This window comes from Pygocentrus nattereri, chromosome 27, assembly GCF_015220715.1.
Source record: "Pygocentrus nattereri isolate fPygNat1 chromosome 27, fPygNat1.pri, whole genome shotgun sequence".
Taxonomy (NCBI): Eukaryota; Metazoa; Chordata; class Actinopteri; order Characiformes; family Serrasalmidae; genus Pygocentrus; species Pygocentrus nattereri.
In genome coordinates, this window is record NC_051237.1 from 28,066,874 (window position 1) to 28,084,369 (window position 17,496).

Consider the following 17,496-nt stretch of genomic DNA (forward strand, 5'->3'; position numbering starts at 1 on the left):
AGACGGTGACGTCATTTTAAACCCTTATAATAAAAGAAGCTGAACTCAGTTTGTTTTTCTACTGAAAGTCGACCCGTTTTTCCCCAAATCTGGGCTCTAAACTATAAACAGACGGCGTCTCTTCAGTGATCTGCTCTGGAAACATCACTTTTAGAGAACAACACAAAGAGCGGCGCAGATTTTTGGCCTTTAGCAGTAAATTATAAGGGTATAGTGACATGTGGAGATCAGAAAACACACGTTCTGATCATCTGAGGGGAATTTTTACCAAAAAAAACAAACAATAAATAAAAATTTGTTTATTTTATGCAGTTAGTGAATAATTTGCCTTGCGATTTGGTCACATTAATTCAGATGGACAAACCAAAACGTTTTACTGGGGGTACGAACACAAAAAGGCCATCAGAGACCAGAACGAAAACACAGGGACGCGAATGCACCAAATCCAGCACACTGGATGAGGATGAGCGTACGTGTTGCAGCCTCATTGTCCAGCAGTGTCAACTGGTGAGGTATTGACTTCTGTTACGTGTTGATACCTCCAGTATGAAAGTAAAGAATCCAACTTCAGACGCCAAACTTGTGTAAATGACTACATTTGGGGGAAAAACAGGAAAACTGTGTAAAACTGGCTTTTTGCCAAGTGGCCTCTCCGATTCGGAGGACACGTCAACCTCTAATATGAAGTGTTTGTGCGCTCTCAGGACGTTTTGAGTGAAGTGTGTATTTATGAGACGGAAGCGCTGTAGCATGATGTTCTGTATCCTAGTTAATGGGAATTTAAAATGATTTTTTTTCCATTTGTATTTATTTCTGCTGCATGAGAAACCAGTGCAATAAGAGACCTGGGAGAATTTTCCGACTTTGACACTACACTTCACAGACTTCTGTTCATTGATTGTTTCAGGCTTTTCTGCCAGATGTCCTCGGCTCACCGTTAAGTGGTATATTTCAGCATTTCTAAATCACAGGTACAGAGTAAGGAGCTCTTGCAGGAATACGGCTGAAGACATTCCTGTAAAACGCTCTCATTAAAAACACGACTTTTAAAGCGCTTCGGAGTGAGAAGGGTTGAAGTGCTGCTCTCCATGAAACATCGTTGGGCTTTGGTCTCTTTGTTACCGCACTGTTGTCATTTTTTGCTGTGGACATTAAACACTCACCGGCCACTTTATTAGGTACAGTTCAGTTGCTTAACACAAATAGCTGATCAGCCAATCACACGGCCGCAGCTCACTGCATTCAGGCATGTAGAGGTGGTCAAGACGACCTGCTGAAGTGCAGACCGAGCATCAGAACGGGGAAGAAAGGGGATTTAAGGGGCTTTGAACGTGGCGTGGTTGTTGGTGCCAGACGGGCTGGTCTGAGTATTTCAGAAACTGCTGATCTGCTGGGATTTTCACACACAACCATCTCTAGGGTTCACAGAGAACGGTCCGAAAAAGAGGAGATATCCAGCGAGCGGTCAGTCGTGTGGACGAAAATGCCTTGTTGATGTGAGAGGTCAGAGGAGAACGGGCAGACTGGTTCCAGATGATAGAAAGACAGCAGGAACTCAAATAACCAACCAGAATCTCTGAGGAACGTTTCCAGCACCTTGTTGAAAGTCTGACATGAAGAATTAAGACAGTTCTGAAGGCGAAAGGGGGTCCAGCATTCTACTAGCAGGCCTAATAAAGTGGCCGGTGAGTGTATGTCTTTGTTTGTGTACGTGTGTTATGAATTTTATATGCATGCTTTTTGGACTGGGTTAGACGTTCAACACTGTAAGCAGGTCTCTCTAATTGAACAACAGCGCAGCTTTTTAACCACAAAACGCCCGAAAGAATTTCAGTAGTGTTTATTTTATAGACCACACCGTGGCGTTTTTGGCATGACCGGCTGGGTTTCAGCGTAGCGCGTTCTGCTGTTTACACCTCGTGGAAAACGAACAAACAATGGCTCTTAGGTTCTTCACTTGGTTTGTGGTGTTCATGACTTATTCCTATATCTAGGCCTTTTTCTCTGCGGTTCGAGTGGATTTCACATTGTTTGCAACTATTTTCTTCTACAGGTTCCTTTGATGATATTGACACACATAAAGATCTGCTCATTATTATTGTGTTTGCCTGTCTTTGGTCTGATCTGTACCGAGTCTTTCAAATGAATATACTTTCCACAGTTGGATTTTAGTCCGTTTTACGTTTTTCATTCTGATTTGTCTGTTCAGATTTATGGTGGTGGGTCATTTTCAACACTGCAGTAACACTGTGTGTTAGTGTGTGTTGTGCTGGTGCGAGTGGATCAGACACAGCAGTGCTGCTGGAGTTTTTAAACACTGTGTCCACTCACTGTCCACTCTATTAGACACTCCTAACTTGTCGGTCCACCTTGTAGATGTAAAGTCAGAGACGACAGCTCATCTGCTGCTGCACAGTTTGTGTTGGTCATCCTCTAGTCCTTCATCAGTGGTCACAGGACGCTGCCCACAGGACCAGCAGCACTGCTGTGTCTGATCCACTCAGACCAGCACAACACATACTAACACCACCACCACGTCAGTGTTACTGCAGTGCTGAGAATGACCCACCCAAATAGCACCTGCTCTGTGAGGGTCCACGGGGGTCCTGACCACTGAAGAACAGGGTTAAAGGGGTCTTAACAACGCGCTTTTAGTCTAACTCGTGCATTCGCTTTGGAAAGTTCCGTATTTCTGCTCGGCCTGAGCCCATATCCTTTTCGCTGGCTCCGCATTAGCCAATCGCAGAGTCCGGCCTAATTATTATTCACTCTCTCCACCAATCAGCGGGGCGCTAGTACGCCGTAACTCCGCCCCCATCCCCCTCAGTCACTGCCTGTCATTTGGAGTGCAGTAGAGCTACAGGGGTGTCCAGACTGTCGACTCCGGACTACATTTCTTCAGTTTAAACTTTATTTTCCCGTCCCAAATCGAGCCTGAAACCTTTCTCAAACTGAAGAGAGGTATCGCTTATAACCTGCTATGAACTTCTTTGTCATGTCGGTAATGCAGAAAACGTAAAAGGTGCACTTTCTTCTTTTTCGATGAGGATCGCTTTGCGATTACAGTGCTGGGAAAATGTAGCTGCTTTCTATGAGTTCGTCCACCAAAACAACCTTAAGACGGCTTAGAACCTTAGAACCGTAGAACCTTTATTAAACCCGGTTTAATAAAGAAATCGTGCCGACTGCTCAGAACAGGTACCAGGAAATAAATAAGACGGAGTATTTTTGTAGTTGCTTTTCCTGTATTTTTTATAGTGATAGTCATGTCAGCGTCTTCATCTGCCAACTCGACTCATCATCATCATCATCATCAGCAGAACCGGGCCAAGCGCAGCACCGCCGGTTCCCCCTCCAACCCTTTACCACCATCACCATCATCGTCATCATCGTCCTCCACCAACAGCAGCCGCTTGCAGCCCATCCGTGCCACGGTGCCCTACCAGCTCCTACGTGCGAACCAGCCCAGCCCAACCCGCTCCCCTTCCTCATCCACCTCCTCCTCCTCCTCATCCTCCTCCGTCTCACTCGGCAGCACCGCAGCACCGAAATCCTCCACCCCCAGCCCGAGCCCGAACCTGAACCCGGCCGGACACGGCGCCGCGGAAGCCGGGCTAATCCCGCGGCTCAGCCGCTCTCCACCTGAGCACCAGCGGGGCTCACCTGAGGAGGGTCGCCCCACCTCTCCTGCCTTTAGAGGTACAGAGATCCTTCTGGATGCTGCAGTAGCTCCTATATGTTGTCGTCGTTGGTGTTTTTTCCTGTTCCAGCATCCGCCAGCTTCTCGACCGAATTTCCCCGTTCCACCTTAAACGGTGCAGCAGTTACGCTCTGAAGCCTGACGCTCCAGAATGTTGCTGCTGCGCCGTTTAAGGTGGAACGGGGAAATTCGAGCAAGCAGCTGACTTCGCGAGGGCTAGCCTCGGGCTACGTCGCTCGTTCTAATTGGGTCAAACTGTTGGCGGGGTCCTGTTTTTGTGCTTTTCGTTGCCTGAATGACACGAATCCTCCGCATTTCGGCGTTTTTTGGAGAAAATGTGAAGATGGTGTAGCAGAACACGGCCGTTGCTCTCAGCTCGCCTCCGCCTGTTCGGTGGGTACCCGGTCTTCTGCTGCGTTGGCCGGCTGTTGGAGGCCGGATTGAAGCCGAGCGGGCTTTCATCCACCGTATGGGCTCGAAATGGGCTTTACCTCTTGATTTTGTGCGGCGCTTTCTGCCTCGCCGGCGGACTCGGGTCGCAGTCCGAGCCCCCGGCTGCGTTTGCTGAAGCCTTAGCTAGGTTAACGCTAGCTAGCCGTAGCCATGTAAACAGTGGCTCCCTGCTGGAATCGCGGCTGGAATCGCGGCTGAAATGGGGAAGCGTCCCGCTGTGGACGCACAGAGCTCGGGTTCTCCGCTGCCCGAGGCTGTGAGAGGGCATCACGGTGTCCTGTGGTCGGAGTGGAGGTGAGCGTGTTTACGGGCAGGGGGATGGGGAGGCTGGGTGCAGCCAGAGGGCCTGGGTGCGGGTGCAGCCACAGCTTGGATGAATATTATCGTGCATTTCATACAACCAGCGAATCTTCATCCGTGTAGGACTGCGTGAGGGGCAGCAGACGCTGTTTTGGGGGTTGTCATGGTCTTTGAAGAGAGTAAAGACCACCATTGAAGGGGAACTCCAGCAGTATTTACATTTACAGCATTTGGCTGACGCTCTTATCCAGAGCGACTTGCAGTTTGGTTATTTAACACAGGTAGGCCAAGGTGGTGTTGGGAGTCTTGCCCAAGGACTCTTATTGGTGTAGTGTAGGGCGGTTACCCAGGCGGGGCACTGAACCCCAGTCTACAGTGTAGAAGGCAGAGGTGTTACCCACTACACTAACCAACCACTATATACCCACTACACTAACCAACCACTATACACCCACTACACTACACCAACCACTATACACCCACTACACTAACCGACCACTATACACCCACTACACGAACCAACCACTATACACCCACTACAGTAACCGACCACTATACACCCACTACAGTAACCGACCACTATACACCCACTACACTAACCGACCACTATACACCCACTACACTAACCGACCACTATACACCCACTACACTAACCGACCACTATACACCCACTACACTAACCGACCACTATACACCCACTACACTACACCAAACACTATATACCCACTACACTATACCAACCAACCACTATACACCCACTACACTAACCGACCACTATACACCCACTACACTAACCGACCACTATACACCCACTACACTAACCGACCACTATACACCCACTACACTACACCAACCACTATACACCCACTACACTACACCAACCACTATACACCCACTACACTAACCGACCACTATACACCCACTACACTAACCGACCACTATACACCCACTACACTAACCGACCACTATACACCCACTACACTACACCAACCACTATACACCCACTACACTAACCGACCACTATACACCCACTACACTACACCAACCACTATATACCCACTACACTATACCAACCAACCACTATACACCCACTACACTAACCGACCACTATACACCCACTACACTAACCGACCACTATACACCCACTACACTACACCAACCACTATACACCCACTACACTAACCGACCACTATACACCCACTACACTAACCGACCACTATACACCCACTACACTAACCGACCACTATACACCCACTACACTAACCGACCACTATACACCCACTACACTAACCGACCACTATACACCCACTACACTAACCGACCACTATACACCCACTACACTAACCGACCACTATACACCCACTACACTAACCAACCACTATACACCCACTACACTAACCAACCGCTATATACCCACTACACTAACCAACCACTATATACCCACTACACTAACCAACCACTATACACCCACTACACTAACCGACCACTATACACCCACTACACTAACCAACCGCTATATACCCACTACACTAACCAACCACTATATACCCACTACACTAACCAACCGCTATACACCCACTACACTACACACGCTAAGATGTAACCAAAGTCGTTCTGAGAGGTTCTGTGTGAAACGCTCTGTTCTAGATAAACTTCCCGAGTCAGAACTGTTCCCAGTGGTGGTGATGGGAACCAGACGTCCCTCTAAAAGCTCCTACAGAAAGTTCCTACGTGAACTGGCTCTGAATTCACTGCCTGATGACTGAGACGCTGTTTTATGAGAGTTTATGATAAAACGTCTTGTTAATTGATTTGTATCCAGTCGTGACTGAGGGGTACATGTTGGGCTATGTTAGACAAAATAGTCCCCAGAGAAATGAGATTTTCCACTATTTTATCATCATCAATGGTCCATATAAGCTCAGAAGACTCGTGTAGGTTCTCTGGTGGTTCTGGATGGTAAATAAAGTGTCTATATCTGTGTTGTAGTCATGGCGACGCCTGGTTCCCATCACCACCACTGTAAAGACGTCTGAACCACTTCACACCAAGCTGCTCTGAATAACTCTCAACATAATGATGCATACATTTAGAAAAAGAGGTCGGTCATTGAATCCAGTCCTGCACATATTGATGTCCAGCCCAACCATTGTGATGGATGTTTGTGCTGCTCTTACTATGAAGGAAACCCCAAAGCGTGGCTGCGATCTCCTGATGTGAATTGAACCGCGAGTGAAACGATGAATGAACACTAACCTTATTGAGGTGTCCCATCCTTAAAGGGCAATTTCCCCGATGTTTGCAAAGAAAAGTCTGTGTTATTCAGTCATTAAGATCTAAAACGAAGTCTTTCAGTGCGGCTTGCTGTGAAATGCCGTTCTAGAGGTGCATACCAAGTCACAGTTGCTCACAGTGGCGGCGATAGGAACCAGACGTCTGAGGAGCTGAATGCTCTAAGAAGCTGTCTCATAGACGGTTATTATATGAGAAACATGTTTTGTTTTGTTTTGTTTTTAGGACCACTGCTGTTTTACCATTGTCAGCGCTCGGACGACACATATAGGGTCGCTGGATTTGGACAGTAAATAAAATAGCTGTGTTTATGTTGTAGACATTTGGACCCCTGCTTCCTATCAAAACCACTGGAAAGAAACCAGAGGCTGTTATTTTCTATACAATAAACCAGTTCACATAAATGACTTGGTCTTAGTGATTGATTTACACTAAAAGTTGGAAAAAATAAGTGGAATTTGCTTCAGTGACGAATCCCTGCTGCTGTTAGTGTTCCTGACGTCCGCTGCCGCGTGTGTCTGTTGCGTCGGGGGGATATAATGACGCTCGTCTTTGCCCTCAAGGCGTCTCCCCTCTTAATGTTCTCAGAGGCTCTGAGTTTGAGCTGAGTTCCTTGTCTGTGTCCAGCTGGAGCGATTAGATGTGTTTATGTAGTAAAATTGTGTGACCATTAAACCAGTTTTGCTGTAATTAGGTAAGTCCTTCCTAGTAGAGAGAGAACCTGCACCGTGTTGCAGTTCAGGCTCCAGAATGAGGCCTTTGTATGAGCGTTTAATTATTTAAGGCCTGCTTTGTTGGGAGAGTGATTTCTTCCCACAAAAACCAGCTGGATTTGATTTGCCCAGTCTGTTTTGATGCAAACGGCTTGTGGTGCTTTGAGGGTCGCGCTTGTGGTCCCAGGGGACGATATGGGTGAAATACCACTGCTGATAGTGCTGTAATGTATTGTGATTACAGTGAAAGTTTCAGTTTACTGAAACGCATTAATGTGTGGGGTCTCTGGGGCTGGTAACAACATTCAGTACTCAGTACTACAAAGTATTGAGAAGATCCAGCGTCTCTCGAAAACGGGAACCGGTATCAAAGCCGAGGTATCGGTATCAAAGAAATCGGAATAATGCCCAGCGCAATTGGTTGGATCATGCAGATAGACCCTCTTCTTTCACAGGGTATCGGAATTCAGTATTTTTAGGGTGCAGACTGAATTACTTCAGTATTACTTTGAGCTGCCTAAATTACACTGCATATCGCTGCAGTCGGAAGAAAACCTCATATCTCCGTTTTGGTCCTTTTTGACATAAATTGAAAAAAAAGCTGTTGTCCTTTACACTGTGTGTAAATTTAATTAAGAGTGGACCAAAACGACTTGGAAAGACGTCCAGTTCCATTGGCTTACATTAAAAGTACAGTAGGTTTTTTCCTTCTCCTGTAAAGTTACCGTTTTGGAGATACGAGGTTTTGCTCCGACAGCAGCGTTATGCATTAGGGCCCAACTGATTTGAACAGTTTATGGCAGGTACAGATTTTGGGATTATAACCAGTAATTTCTAATATAATTGTATGTTTATCGCTGTTGTCGGAAGAAAACCTTTTATCTCCTAAATCGTGACTTTACAGGAGAAGGAAAAAACCCACTTTACTTTCAGTGGAAGTCAATGGAACCAGAGTTTTGTCCAAGTAATTTTGGGCCGTTTCTTTTGGTCCATTTTTCATGGGATTTATATGCAATGTAAAGGACAATATGTCTTTTCGAATTATGTCAAAAACTGAAAAGGCAGTTCTTTACTGACTGAGCTGACAGGCTGAGTTTCCCACAATGCTGCGTGCTTTGGGTTCCAGTTTATTCCGTCGTTGTTCTGGTCGTTCGTCCGGTTTCGTGTGCTCTAACGTTGTTCTGTTGAGATTAGATGTTTGGAACATTTACTCTGATGCTGTTTTGTGTTGAGCTGTTCAGCCTGTGTTGCGGTCCTGCAGTTAGAGATGCTCATGTTGAGCTGCCCTGTGGCTCAGCTGTCTGAGGATTTGCTCTACTGTCAGTAGATTTTAGGCCCAGTCCCATTTCTCCTTCTTACCCCTACCCCATGTTTTGTGGTTGAGATCTTCCTCTGAAATGAGACCCTCTAATAAAAGAGCATCACTTCATTAACAGCTACTAGCGCCGCTCTGTAGGCGACCCTGCCCGTCTGCAGGGACAGCAGAGGAGGGGAAAGTTCAGCTCCTCACTGCTGGGCTTTAGTTACATTTAGGGATCAGACGCCTTCAAAGAGGGGGCAGTTATTTATTATCACCCCCCCTAATTCTTCAGTGATATGAAGCTGAAGTCGGAGATTCTCCAGATTCCTGTTCGATTTTCCCGTTCTGCCAGAATGTGACCGCTGCACCGTTTAAGGTGGAACTGGAAACGTAGCTAGAAATGTCATGCCTTTATGGAGAGAAGGACCAAAATACTTTGCAGTGTCATTAAACCAAGACAATGCGATGGTTATCGTAATTAGTATTGGGGAAAATTCTCACATGTGAGTTTCTTTGGTCTCCTGTGCTCCGTCTTAGTATTTTTTCTCTCTGTTTGGAGCCTCTGGAAAACCTCCGTTTGGAGGGCCTCGTCGCCCCAACACTTCGCCCCACCCATCTTGGGACACCCTAGCCCCTAGATGACTGCACAGAATGGAGGGCTAAGGGCTAAGTGGTAGGGGTGATGGGTGAAGTGGGATTAGGCCTTAGAGTTACAATCCTGGCGGTAATTAGTGCCGAAATTACCGGCCCGTACTGATAATAGTGCTAATATCAGCCAACTGATATATCACTCGGGCCTCAGTGCTTAGAATTAATGCCTAGAAATAATGCCTAGAATTAACTCTTTGACTCCTTTTCATTAGTTCGTAAACTGTTGCAGTCAAGAAATACACCCACTTTCAGTTTGGCAGATAAATAAATAAACAAACAAACATTCGGGCATCTGTATTGCTATTAACAGTGGAAATTTTTCAATGATTTCCAGCTCAAATCTCCAGCACCTGCGGTCGGTCAGGATGTTGACGGCACCCGATCAAACGTTTCAGTGTTTTCATTAGAGGACTGGATTAGATCTTCCAGCCTTCTGGCTGGTATTGCGATACCAGTGATGGAATGATGTATTGTGCAGCTCTGCTTTAGTAGTATATAACCCGTGGATGGAGGTGAGCATTTGCAGTGTTGTTTGCTTTAATTGTTTGCAAGCATGTCAAAAAAAACCCAACTGACCATGGTCAGGCTGACGCGGGCAAGGTCCCATACAAGGCCGCAGTCGCGGGTTACATTCCATCACATGACCTTTCCTGAAACTTTAAGAGGTGACCTCATCCGTAATGCCAGACGCACCCCATCAGCCCGCTCTCCCACACAGTCGATACCTTTCATTCACAGCTCCCCTGGGCGCCGTGCAGCGTCTCGCTGGTGAGGATCAGTGGAAAACACTTCGGCAGATCCTCATTTGCTTACCAACACTTTATTTCTCAACTCCTCGACCAAAGCCTGCCTGTGTCCCATGTCTGTTTCACGGCTCTCTTACGCTGCTGCGTTGCTCAAATGTGCTCCGTACACAGGGGAAAGGGTGTGAATTGTGTTTTTATCCCTCCTTGGAGTTTTGTCTCCTCGTTGGTGAGACTTTTGTTTACCCTGAATTTCACTCTTAAGCAAATCTGGTCAGGATTCCGCAGTTTTCTCATCTGTAATGAGAAAAGGTGGGTTTTTAGTTATACTTACTTGTGTCTGAGGCGTTGTCCCATCAACGAGGTGTCTTTGAGCGCTTGACCTCTGCTCTCAGGGCTGAAATGATTTTGGGATATTAGCCTTTGCATTGCTGGTGTTGCAGAAGGTGGCAATGTGCAAATATTTCTCCAGCCAATCACATTGTAGCTGCGTTTCTCGGCCGGTACACCATAGAAGGCCATTCCAAAGTGAAGGATCCTTCGTAGACAGCCCAGAAATGCAGCCGACGTTCAGAGCGATTTCAAGGACGCATCAGATGCTCACCAGCCACTTTATTAGGTCCAGTCGCTCGTTAACACAAATAGCTAATCAGCCAATCACACGGCCGCAGCTCACTGCATTTAGGCCTGTAGAGGTGGTCAAGACGACTTGCTGAAGTGCAGACCGAGCATCAGAACGGGGAAGAAAGGGGATTTAAGGGGCTTTGAACGTGGCGTGGTTGTTGGTTCCAGACGGGCTGGTCTGAGTATTTCAGAAACTGCTGATCTGCTGGGATTTTCACGCTCAACCATCTCTAGGGTTTACAGAGAACGGTCCAATTAGTGATTTGTTTATGGTTGAAATGATGAACATGGTATCGACGGGTCATTATCAAGCACTTTCTGGCATGTTCTCCACTTTCTCTTGTATGCGTCACTGAAAGAGAGGAAACCCCACCAGCAGGATCTCACAAATACGCCTATGTTTGCAGGTATAAATTCATTGCTTGATTTATTTGTCAAAGTATTTGGCTAGACTGCTCGATCGGCACCATAATCAGTAGTTACAGTCCTAATCTTAATATCACCGCATTACAGTGTACAGAATATAGTAGTTTGTTTAAGTTTAGCTGGTCACCAGTGCATCTCTCCACCTATATGTTACCTCTTCAAACAACAGCTCTTTGTTGTACAGCCATCCATGGAAACCCTGCGCTTTCAAACACCAGTTAATCAGGCTAAATCCCGCCTGTGCTCTGGTTTCTGAATGCCCTTGTAATCTGAATGTGTTGCAAAGGCCTCTACAGCTTTGCCATCTTAGCATGTCAGTTACATAAAGCGAATGGAATCAGTCAATACTACCGCAAGAGTGGAGCTGCTAGCGTGCAGTTGATTAGACTTGGTACATTATCATACTGCTGTATGTGCTGTGGTCTCTGAAGTGAAGTCGGAGTGCCTCACTGCCCTGATACACTTATACATAAACCTCACACAATAGAATCAATAGAATTCCGTTCAGGAACACTAAAAGGCTGAATTGCGCTTAGAAAAGATTCGTAATATGACCGTTAAATCACAGTCATTACGTAATCGAGGCCCTGCACATGGTCAGGGTTCACGTGCGTCTGTGAGGCATCATAACTTAGAGTTGGTTTTATCGTCTAAAGTTTGATTTCGGTTCTATTGCTGATTCCTTGAAATGACTCAGGGACCGTATTACAGAGGTTTCTTGAGTGATCCTATCTGCTTAGTCACCGTCCTGATTTAAGTTGTCGTGGTACGCTGCCTCTCACTGCATAAACCAGTAGAAACAGGCGAGTTAAAACAGAAGTTAAGACGCTCTGGGGTTTATCTTAAAGTTTATCCTAAAGAAATTCTGTCTAAGATGTTTCTGTACTACTGTTTTCTTATCTGGAGTTAATGATAAGATTACGGTCTTAAGAACCGTGGCTCTGTAAAACAGAAGCTGCTGTTTTAACCTTGTTTTTGTTGTTTTATGCAGTGACAGCATAATTCACTATAACCAGCATAATGACGCTGCATTTATCAGCACTAAAAACGCCGCTTGCCATCTCCACCGTCCCCGATTATTACCTTTCTGTGTGTTAATGTTGACGGTAAAATATAACCGTGAAGGTGGTGAATAATGAGGAGACAGAGCTGAACAGGTGTCTGTTTGTTAGGAGGAATAACGTTAGCGCGTTTGGGAAACTGAAACTGAAGAGCGGCACCGCTCTGATGAACAGCAGGGGGCGCTCTCACAGGATTCTTAACTTCAAGTTTAAAGCGTTTCAGTTTTGTTTGACGTCCTTTACATCGGTAACGGTAGCTAGTGTTAGCTGCCTGGCTAACTAACTTGATTAAATTGATTACGTCTTTATGTTTCAGCTGTGCGCGTATGGACGGTTGCTAGGTAACAGGCATGCCAGTTGATTGTTGACTTGGGTGGAGTAAGTTAAGATTTCCTAACATGAGGTAAGAAAAGATGCTGTAAAATAAGATTCTTAAGTTATGATAAGATTTGCTTCCGTAATACGAATTTGTGAAGAATCGTATGACCTGTTAGATCTTAAGACAAACCGATTCGGCCCCTGATTCCTAAATGATTCTGAAACTGATACTGATCCACTTTTCGAAAGGCAGATTGGGAAATTGTGCTCAGTACAGTGTCTAATGTTGAAACTACAGATGGCACCGATATGATCCTCAGCATCGCATTGGCTTGATATCCATTCCAGCGTTTTTAGTTGATAGTAGAGGAAAATAAAGCCTGAATCCGATTCGATTCCGTCACAAATCTAACACAGGATGCCTGAAGTGCCACAAAACATAAAATAAACACGTAGTAGCATAAGGACAGGGTCATAGTGCAGAGTAAGTCTGGAGTGTAAATATTTTAGGAACCATTTGATTTTATAGCTTAGTAGTTTTAAAGAAAAAAAAAATCAGTCCGGTATAATTAATGGAAAAAAATCATTCCACCTCTGGAAAACCCTTAAAGGAGGATGAGGATGGACTAGTAAGCACATCCTGCAGTGCTCTAGTTCAGAAAACAGCCTTTCAGATTTATTCGACGTAAAGCATCTTCATTCTTACTCATTTAAGCGTAGTACTGTGAGGCACCTAGGAACCATCCAATTGAAGGAAGGGGTCACAGAGTTTCTGAGTGTCAGTGGAAGACGGGCTCCTTCAGTGTGTGAGGAGATGGAGACCCCTGAACAGAAAGCGCTTTGCATTCTCCATCATCACAGATCAGTGCAGTGAGCTGTAAACGGTGTAAATGAGCATAAAGTTTATTATGTGGTTCTACAAGGTCTCAGTCTGAACCTCCTCCAGCTGGACGGACGACATCAACACCACAGTCAAACTCATCCCAGACTGGACTGAGCGTGTCGGGCGTCGCTGCTCTCACGGCTCTTTCAGTGGGATTTCGGAGATCATCCAGTGCTGTGGAACCAGCGCCGAACGCTCTGAGCTGCTGGAGCTTCACTGCTGATGAAAATCCCGCTGCTCAGTTCTGACGGATTCACTCTTATTGACGTGGAGAACGCAGAACGTTCTGCTCAGGGGTCTCAGCTCCTCTCAGACTGAAGGAGCCGGTCAGAAACTCTACGACCCCCTCTTACAGTTGGAGTGTGGTTGGTTCCTCGACGCCTCACGGTTGTAAGAATGTATTATAAGTCAGTGTCTCGACATCATGCATAAACTTTCTGTGAGGGAGCTTTTAGAGGTGGACGTCTGGTTCCTATCACGACCACTGTGAAACAAGTTTCTCTAGAACAGAGCATTTCACACCAAAGTGCTCTGAATGACTGCTCTGCTGAGATTTTGGAAAATCGGTGGAGTTGCCCTTTAACGTATTTAATATTATTGGCGTTTTTTTTTTCCTACTGTAACGGCTTAGAAGGTGAAAGCGCACGTAAACGCAGGAGGAGGCGTGAGCTGTCATGAGTCACTGCATGTTTTTCTGACATTCCATCGGGAAGCACTCCGAAATAGTGTTCAGTGTAGCCGGCGAAACACCGAGAGACGCAACTCATGACCCGATGCTACTTCAGCATCTCTCTCTCTCTGTTGTTCACCTTCCTTTCCGGGCGTGACTGACATTGTTAGAGCCACAGAGAAGCGTCTGTGGTGCTGTGTCTCTTTGGTCTGTCTGGGTTGTGGGGCTGTACAGGGACGAGTGTACTGGTTATTCTCAGTCCTCTCAGTAGTAACGCGCCGTACGGCAGGATGTCTGACTCCCAGAGGAATACGGTTCTGATGTATTTCTCTTATTTTTCTCACATTTGCAGAAGTGATACCTGTATTGATCTCGTGCTCAGCCCATTTGAATACGTCTGTGTTTTTAGCGTTCTCTTTATCTGAACCCGGAGAAGCGCACAGATGTGTGCTGAGGGGAAGGGAAGCTGGGCCTCCATTCACTGGCGTAATGTTAACCCCCTACCGCAAACATTATGAGAGCAATTTAAAATAACCTGTTCACTTTTCTTGCAGAAAATATTCCTTGATTTATTTTTTCGGACCCGATTATTAAATTCAAAGACATTTAAAAGAAACAATTTGTGCGGGGGTCCTTTTGGAGTATGTTGCCTTGAGGCAACAGGGCTCCTCAAGGCAACGTACTCCAAAAGGACCCATGCACACATTATTTTTGTGACTATGGGGAAAAAAATGATAGAGGCATATTCCACGAAGTGGCTTGTGACTGGCTAAATCCATCCCACTGTCACACAAAGTTGCTCCTAGGCAACAAACACATTTCTGCACATTCTTGTGACAGACGCTTGATACTGCATGTGCTAAAAAAGAGGTTTAAATGTGCCCACTAGGGGAGAGTATGACCAAGCACATGCTCTTTATTGACTTACTCAAACTCTTCCTTTTATTGTTAACCCTGTCGTTTCCTTTAAATATGTATAATGTTACTGTAAAGTGAGGAAAATGAGTTTGTTGCCCTGAGGCAACATTGTGCAGTAAAGGGTTCGGTTAATAAATATGTATAATTTGGGGCTGTGCTGATCGATAACAGGCTCTGCTCTGTGGTTATCTGTAGATTTGAATGTGGTAAGTGGTCAGAATGACTTTAGTCTGCTGTTTTTGCTGGACTCCTGGCAGCGCGTCACAGTGGAGTTTGAGATTTCGTTGTTTGTTGCCATGGCTGTTATTGCTGCCTGCCCTAATTAGCACGCCACGGAGAGCACAGCGAGGCTTTCCAGGAACAGGGACTTGACAGTCACAACAAAACATGGAGCCACGTTTGTGTCGGCAGATCTCTCGGTGCCAGTATTGATTAATTTGATGTGATCTGTTCCTTTTTTTGTCGCCTTCCTCTCTTGCGTAGCTATTTTTAGGGCAGATACTAACGACGTAGTAATGGAGCTCCAGCTGCGTCTCAGCTTCACATCCAGCTTTAGACCAAATGAAATGGTGGCATTATGTAGCAGTGCACTGGGTATGCACTGACGGCTTTTCTGGGCATCTGCTTGGTTGAAGGGGTGGACGATGTGGCTGTTATCACTATCATGGTAAATGATGTCACGATGCACTTCTGAGTTTCTCATTATATTCTGTACTTTTTAAAACCAGAACGGTTTTATAGATCATACAACCCCAATTCCAGTGAAGTTGGGACGTAAAACAAATAAAACAATACGATGATCTGCAAATCCTTTTCAACCCATATTCAGATGAATCCACTACAAAGACGAGATATTTAATGTTCAAACGGATAAAAATTTTTGTTTTTTGCAAATATTCACTCGTTTTGAATTTGATGCCTGCAACACGTTCCAGAGAAGTTGGGACAGGGGCGTGTTTCCCACTGAGTTACATCACCTTTCCTTTAACACTCAATAAGCGTTTGGGAACTGAGGACACTGATTGTTGGAGCTTTGTAGGTGGAATTCTTTCCCATTCCTGCTTGATGTCCAGCTTCAGCTGCTCAGCAGTCCGGGGGCTCCGCTGTCGTATTTTGAGCTTCATAATGCGCCACACATTTTCAATGGGAGACGGTCTGGACTGCAGGCAGGTCAGTCTAGTACCCGCACTCTTTTACTACGAAGCCACGCTGTTGTAACACGTGCAGAATGTGGCTCGGCATCGTCTTGCTGAAATAAGCAGGACGTCCCTGAAAAAGACGCTGCTTGGATGGCAGCAGATGTTGCTCCAACACCTGTATGGACCTTTCAGCATTAATGGGGCCTTCACAGATGTGCAGGTGACCCCTGCCATGGGCACTAACACCCCCCCCCCCACACCATCAGAGATGCTGGCTTTTGAACTTTGCGCTGAAAACAATCCGGACAGTCCTTTTCCTCTTTGGCCCGGAGGACACGGCGTCCATGATTTCCAGAAACAGTGTGAAATGTGGACGCGTCAGACCACAGGACACCTTTCCACTCTGCGTCAGTCCATCTCAGATGAGCTCGGCCCAGAGAAGGCGGCGGCGTTTCTGGGTGGTGTTGATATGTGGCTTCGCATTGCATGAGTTTTAACTTGCACTTGTAGACGGAGCGACGAACTGAGTTCACTGACAGTGGTTTTCCGAAGTGTTCCTGAGCCCATGTGGGAATATCCGTTACAGAATGATGTGGGTTTTTAATGCAGAGCCGCCTGAGGGGTCGAAGGTCACGGGCATTCAGTGTTGGTTTTCTGCCTTGCTGCTTACCTGCAGAGATTTCTCCAGATTCTCTGAATCTTCTGATGATATTATGGACTGTAGATGATGAAATCCCTAAATTCCTGCAGTTGCACGTTGAGAAACGTTGATCTTAAACTGTTGGACTATTTGCTCACGCAGTTGTTCACTAAGTGGTGAACCTCACCCGTCCTTGCTTGTGAACGACTGAGCCTTTCAGGGATGCTCCCTTTATACCCAATCATGACCCTCACCTGTTTCCAATTAACCTGTTAACCTGTGGAATGTTCCAAACAGGTGTTTTTACAGCATTCCTCAACTTTCCTAGTCTTTTGTTGCCCCTGTCCCAACTTCTTTGGAACGTGTTGCAGGCATCAAATTCAAAATGAGTGAATATTTGCAAAAAACAAAAGTTTATCTGTTTGAACATTAAATATCTCGTCTTTGTAGTGGATTTAATTGAATACAGGTTGAAAAGGATTTACAGATGTTTTTATTTATGTTTTACACAACGTCCCAACTTCACTGGAATTGGGGCTGTGAAACGGCAGATTTGGGGCGGGGGTGTTTGGTTTGTCGTACTCCTGTGTTTGTAACGGTCAGTGAGCTGTGGCAGAAAGTCAACTGCTACCGTTAACTAGTGAACCCCGTGCTGCTATCAAAAA

General features: G+C 45.9%; 1 protein-coding gene across 2 annotated transcripts in view; it reads left to right on the forward strand.

Moving 5' to 3' along the window:
- Positions 1–2,842: 2,842 nt before the first annotated feature.
- The window catches only part of glcci1a (glucocorticoid induced 1a), a 71,042-nt gene continuing 56,388 nt past the window's right edge, over positions 2,843–17,496 (forward strand). Inside the window, exon 1 of one of the 2 annotated variants that reach the window (XM_037535438.1) lies at positions 2,843–3,699. In XM_037535438.1, the coding sequence (XP_037391335.1) occupies positions 3,267–3,699 (433 nt within the window). In that variant the 5' untranslated portion in view covers positions 2,843–3,266. The remainder of the gene's footprint in view (positions 3,700–17,496) is intronic. The other variant, XM_037535437.1, reaches the window with a different exon arrangement.